This window comes from Saccostrea cucullata, unplaced genomic scaffold (assembly GCF_032062105.1).
Source record: "Saccostrea cucullata isolate Sc308-1 unplaced genomic scaffold, CSIRO_AGI_Scuc_v1 ctg7043, whole genome shotgun sequence".
NCBI classification, from domain to species: Eukaryota; Metazoa; Mollusca; class Bivalvia; order Ostreida; family Ostreidae; genus Saccostrea; species Saccostrea cuccullata.
Window position 1 is genome coordinate 16,485 of NW_026933361.1, and position 6,518 is coordinate 23,002.

At 31.9% G+C, this 6,518-nt stretch overlaps 1 protein-coding gene across 1 annotated transcript; it reads right to left on the reverse strand.

The window, feature by feature from the left end:
- Positions 1 to 1,442: 1,442 nt before the first annotated feature.
- Positions 1,443 to 4,450, reverse strand: LOC134238106 (uncharacterized). The gene is made up of 4 exons (XM_062720229.1): positions 4,318 to 4,450; positions 3,871 to 3,926; positions 3,686 to 3,789; positions 1,443 to 1,822 (listed from the first exon to the last, which is right to left on the reverse strand). Exons 1-4 carry the CDS (start codon positions 4,395 to 4,397, stop codon positions 1,682 to 1,684), a joined length of 381 nt encoding a protein of 126 aa, XP_062576213.1. The 5' UTR covers positions 4,398 to 4,450; the 3' UTR covers positions 1,443 to 1,681.
- Positions 4,451 to 6,518: the final 2,068 nt, after the last annotated feature.

The window sequence follows — 6,518 nt, forward strand, 5'->3', positions numbered from 1 at the left end:
CTTTACATAGGCGTCGAAACCAGGGGGCTAGAGGGGGGTAAGCACCCTCCCCCACTTTTTTTTGCAAAGATAGACATTATATAGGCATTGAAAATTGAGGAACACTCCTTTAATGTTGGTTTAGCACCCCCCCCCCCCCCCCATTTTCAATCTGCTTTCGATGCCAATGCTTTAAACGTTTTGAGTTCAAACAGGGTAAAGATTCACAGTCTGGTGAAAGTTACTAAATTCTTATCAAATCAGAAAATGCATCATAAGGATTTGTGCAGCAATTTTATGAATCTTCAGAATATTCATTTAATAATTATATATTTTTTATCCAAAAAAAGTTAAGATATACCCTTGCGCCAGCGCTGTTTTGTTGATATCTCTTTTAATTCGTGTTGTAGAGGATAATGACATCATGATATAACATTATGTGTAATGGCTATGACACATTAAGGATATAAATGATTTATAAGAAAATGAATTAAACTTTACCTGTAAAAAGTATATTCTTATGATTAATTTTTATTACCTCATTTTCAAAAATATACACCTGTTCACTGAGGACAATATGGAGACGATATCAAGTTTATTGTCCCCCAATTTAACGAGGCCCAACAGTTGATGTCGACGGGGACAAAAAACTTCTCATTGTTTAAAAAGTCAGTAAATAGTCGTTGCTTTACACCGAAACCGGCTTTATTTTATTACATCACAAGTCGTGTTCGTCACAATGCCACAAACTCAATAGGCAAAAGACATTGCCTAGAACTTATACCTGAGATTTTCTCTGAGTGAATTTGTTTTCCCAATATGATTGAGATGTAGTTGTACATAGATCCACTTGAGGAAGAAATGTATAGGTTAAATGAATAAATTAATTATTTTTCTAATGTACAAATGTAATTGTATCGATAAGTAAATAAGTTTTAGAATTTAATATAACTCGCGGATATGAAAGGATGTAGAAATATGATTGATTGATTGTATATTGTTTAACGTCTCTCTCTAGAATTTTTCACTCATATTGAGACGTCACCGTATGCCGGTGAAGGGCTTCAAATTTTTACCTTTACTCGGCACTTAGGGTCATTGAGCAGTGACTGATCTTTATCATGCCAACGCCTGCCGCTGACACGGAGCCTCGGTTTTTAAGGTGTCATCCGAAGGACCCGCAACTTTCACTTCAAAGTGCCGAGCGCATGGCGAAGGAACAGTCGCTACCCATTTTTTATCGACTTAGGTCAGTTGCGGCCGAGATTCGAACTCACGACCTCCCGATCACAGGTGTAGAAATAGTAATACATTTAACAACGATGGCTTTTCTTCTTCCTTACATGTAGTATGCCCTATGAATATCTGAATTTTTGGACAACATATATACTGTCAGATTATCTATTAAAGTCATGTGATATTTATACTTGTATTTATAAGTGTAAATAAAAATATCCCTTGACATTTTGTTTTCATTGTTCCGTTTTTGAAATATGTCAGCTAAAGGACTCTGTCTTCCTTGTAAGGAATGTACTTTTAATCTTAAGAAATGGCTCACATATCAACTCAAAACCTTTAAAATACTTGTCAATAAAAAAAAGCAATAATAAATTCAGAGGCCAATATTGTTTACCATTGTACGATGATGGATGTCTTTCTTGATACTAATTCGAATTCAATATCAATGACTTGTTATATACATTCATCTTTTCAAACAATCCATACCAATGATTTTTCTAGTCGCATACTTTGTTATGTCCACCAAGTATGTCGTTGATGATGGGTTGTTTATGATTCCTGATATTACTTCCGCAATTTTCACTGCTGTGCTCGCTTTTATATTCTTTCGAATAGTGAAAAAAAAACATTTTTCAAATTTCATACAATGCTCTTGAAGTAGGTAGAAAATGCAATACCGATTTTTGAATAATCAATTAGAATTGATGACCTTGAATAATAAGAATAAACAAAGAACATGGTTCACTTTTGCCTTATTTGGCCCTCTGAGTTTCTGAAAAACTGAAACTGCATAGTTTTAGTTAACAATGCATTGAATAGCACTTAGATGTTTGGTGACTGCGTATCTATAAAAAATGACGTGATTTTCTGGCTAGTAAATGCATTATGACGTCTCAAAATGCGTCAATTTCCCCATATTCTGAAAAAAGTCTGCAAAAACGGACAATTTTTCAAGGTATGTTTCTATATTTAATATAGAGCGCAACCGCTGATCTAGTTAAAATTACAAATGGAAATATCGGCGATTTTCTAAGATGAAAAATACATACTTTATTAGGATGGGCGATTCTTTTGAAGGACTTCACTGATATAAAAAAAAAAAAACGTAATATGGTTTAAATCTACATGTTGGGGACATATAATTTTTTTATTTAGACTTGTCATGTGATGTCGACATCACATGGTTAAAGCAATTATACTTGCAGTTTAGAGGTCATCTATAAATTCCAATATTGCAAGGGAGTAACCAAGTTAAGAATCTTAGTTTAATTTATAATCCTTTTCAACACAATACGTAATTTTTGAAAAGTGCTGCGAACCTATATGGCTTCCCTCTTTAAATTGCTAAAATTTAATTTGTTGGACGACAGGTTGAATATTTTGCTGGTCAACTACATAAAATATAGCTATGATTAATTTGCTTGCAAGATTTCATGAGGTTTGCGGCACTTTTCAAGCATCTTTGAGTTTATGTATAAAAATTTGGCAAGATACATAGAGGGTAATCCCTTGCAATAAATCGATTTATTAGGGCCCTTCTATTACCTTTTCAATGAATCTGCATAAAAACACAACAGTATCACTTGTCTGGAGAATATACGGGCAGTTAATAAATAAAGTACTAAAATAGACATCGCATCCAAGTTTATGACCTTTTATTTAACTGCAAATAATATTTTATTTGATAATAAAAGTCATTTTTCATTGTACAAAATGTGATTCGATCAGCCTTTCACTGTGTACAAACTGCGTCATTTTTGCGAGATGATGTCACATTGACAAGTACATTGCAATCGATGCATCGTTTATATACTGTTGTTTTGGATTTAAAAGACGACGAAACTGCATGTATTAGTAAGCTTTTATGTAGTATACAGTTATCCAGCTTTTTGAAATAGCAAATAATTTATGTTGTGGTGTTTTGAGGAACTTATATCTTGTGTGACATTATAGTAAACATTTCCCGTACAAATTAGGCCCCACCTTCTTACTGTAACCTTAACTGTGCTCCGAATGTGGAACTACTAAATGATAGAACTATTTCTGGGGATTAAAAGACATGTTTTATTTTTTAGATCAGCGAGTGCTCTGATATAATTTTTCTTCAGTGAAAGTACTCAATTATACCTTATCTTTAAATTCAAAAACACTACAATTTCATAAAGCCAGTTCTCCAAGACCTGTACTGTTAGGAGAATTTTTGCAATAGGAAATGAAAACACAAAGTCTTTATTTTATTACAATTCTTCAGATGGAAAAATCATGTGTTAGTCAATCAATTGGTGCATGTATCTACAGGGCCATTTTATGCATAAAGTGAACCGAGCTCTTTTACTTCCTAGCCTTTGTTTTTATTATCTGCATATATATATGTATAAGTTTGTTTTTATTTGTACATCTTTAACTTAATCTTATCGTGTTGACATAAATTTATCTTGTAAAAACTAATTTATGATGCTGTGCTCACCTTTTCAGTAGCTGATTTATAACATCCCTTAAACCTGTTACAATTCTCCTTAGAACAAGTGCAGTATTCTCTGCATCCTAATCCAAATGTTGGATATCTACACGCTACACACAGAAAAAAAAACATCATAAAGATAGTGTTCATGTTTGTTTTCTTTATGGCTAAGTTCAAATAATTAAACTTACGCAAACATATATTTTCTTCTTTAATGTATTCAAATCCTCGACAGCACATCAGCAGACTGTGAAAAAAAATCATTTTATTAATCTATTAAATGTATTAATCAACTTTCTGAAATCAACAAATCGTGATCGTTATCAATAGATCCACCTATTTTAAGGGTTGTTTTGGATAACAATAAACGAAGTCAAAGAAAATAAAAAAAATATTTTCTCTATTATTGAGTAATGCATCATACATATATCCATTTTACTAGTCAAAGTTGTTGTTGTTTACTTTCGTTAGTTATTTATAAGTTTAATAACAACATGTGCATGATATCAATAGATGTACATGTAAGGAGCCAATTGCATATTCATGCCAGTGCAATATGACAGAACAAAACAAACAAACGATGTAAGTTGATATCAATATCTCTACGATAAAAAAGTATGTTAATTCCTTATACATACCCGTCACATCGACCATCTTGACCACTGGTCGTTATTAAACAAATACACGTGACAACAATAAATTCCATTAATGTGAACATCGTGAATGATAGGTATATGTCTTGTCATCCTACATTTCCATTTGATATAAGCAGGAAACATACATTGTATTTATAAACTTCGTGTAGATAAATTATGTCGATTTTTATTATTTTCTAATTCACAATTGAGGAACTCTGCAATAAGGAAATCCTCTCTGATGTTGATCCATCAGATCAGATTTCATTATCTTTTCTTCAAACTTTGTGAACTCAATTATCCTCAGTTACTCAATGTATAATTAAATCTTTTTGTTTTATTAAAGTTTTCATGATCTACAGAGAAGTACTGTGCATTTACTCAAAAGTAAACTATATAAATGATTTGTTTTATTTCAGCATGAGTATTTTCTTCTTTTCAAATAAATGTATTCCACTTTTCAATTTCAAGTTCATAGAAGATATATTCAAAATTAATTTCGAACTGACAATTTAATTGAAGCTTAGCTGGTTAAGCTGGAAAATTCAACGAAGGTTTTAAATGAGTATGGATCCGTTTGCTTGGAGCCTCATGAAAAAACAGTGCATTTAGTTTTACTCATTACATGTAATTGTTTGCTCAGAAAAAAAACATTATGAACAAGTCATAAAATCTTGAATCCTTTCAAATGCGGTAACTATGTTTAACAGTTTTGTTTATCTCTTCAAATAAAAAAATCTCTGCATTTGAGTTAAGACTAGATGCTTTGATTGGAGTTTCTACGCAATTTAGCTAATAAAACGCAAACATACAATATCAGATGCAGAAAAATAAGTTTTCTTGATACACATCGTTTCATCCTCTTTCATCGCTAGGTTATGAGGTCGAATCTCGCCATGACTGACCTTATTTGAAAGGAAATGGTAAAACCGAAGATCTGTGTCACGACAGGCATTAGATCGATAAATATCCCTTATTGTTCAATCACCCTGAGTGACGAGAATACTAGGTAAAATAAATGTCCTTTCATCGGTACATGTATATAGTGACCAATCAAATTTGACAATAATTTTCGTTGTTTCGATGTTTTCGAGTTGAAGGCAACAGCAAGTGTTTTCTTCTTTTCAAGCATAAGATTTTGCACAAATCTTCAAATGAATACAAAAAAGGTCTGCTAGTAACTGGGGGCAATTGGTACCCATGGGAATCCCAATTGATTGTTGGAAGACCTGGTCTAAAAAACACTTATATAGTGTTATTCAGAAACTCAAGCATTTTTACATCAAGTTTGAGGGTACTTGTGTGTACGGCAGAATGCGTTTCAAGAATATAATTTTACAAAAGACAAATGACAAGGAAAGTTGATATAAGAGTTCCATTTTTCATTAAAAAATGCAGCTGCCAGTGATATCAAAAAGGTAGGATTTCAATTTATAATGGGGAAAGGATGTGTACAATGTTGGAAAGTCGAAAATTTTTAAGCTGTTGATTTTTTTCTAAAATCTTCTGATTTCAAATTGTCTAAATGTTCCTTGGAATTTTTAAGTATCCACATCTTTTTTACACCATTTCTTGAATATATTGTCTTTAAGTTCCACCTTCACTATTGTTCTGAAAAAATAAGGGTGGTTTTCTTTGAAGCTTACTGTTCTGTATAAGCAATGCAGAAGGGGAATGTGGTGGGCGGAACGACATGTATTTGGCGATCTGTATTATCCCTGTATACTGTCTTGTATTAGACAATTATTCTTTATCTTAAATACCACATGGTCAAAAAGTAATATTAATTCTGATTCAATTTTTAAAAAGCAAATATAAATAGTACATTCTGATATATTCCTATTATTAATTTTGGAGAAATATTTCCCTGGGAATGAAAAAAAAATTCTTCACTTTTTAAAACTTATTCCTCACAGAATCTACACGTACTTTCGGTCCAAACTAAAAGTTGAATTAGCAATAATAGAAAACATCCTTTCTCGTCGAACAAACTCGTACAAGTCCATTTTTGCGTTTTATTTTTAAAAACTAAAAATAACAATTTTATCAATAAAGATGGAAATGTTTTCATAGCAGTTTTATTCAAAAATCAAAATTTCAACCATATACTGTTGAGTAAAAAAGAGTAATTCAGATTTAACCAGGGATGTGTCTCACTTACAAATCTATAAACTTGAATTTCATATCAACATTGCCATTCAAAG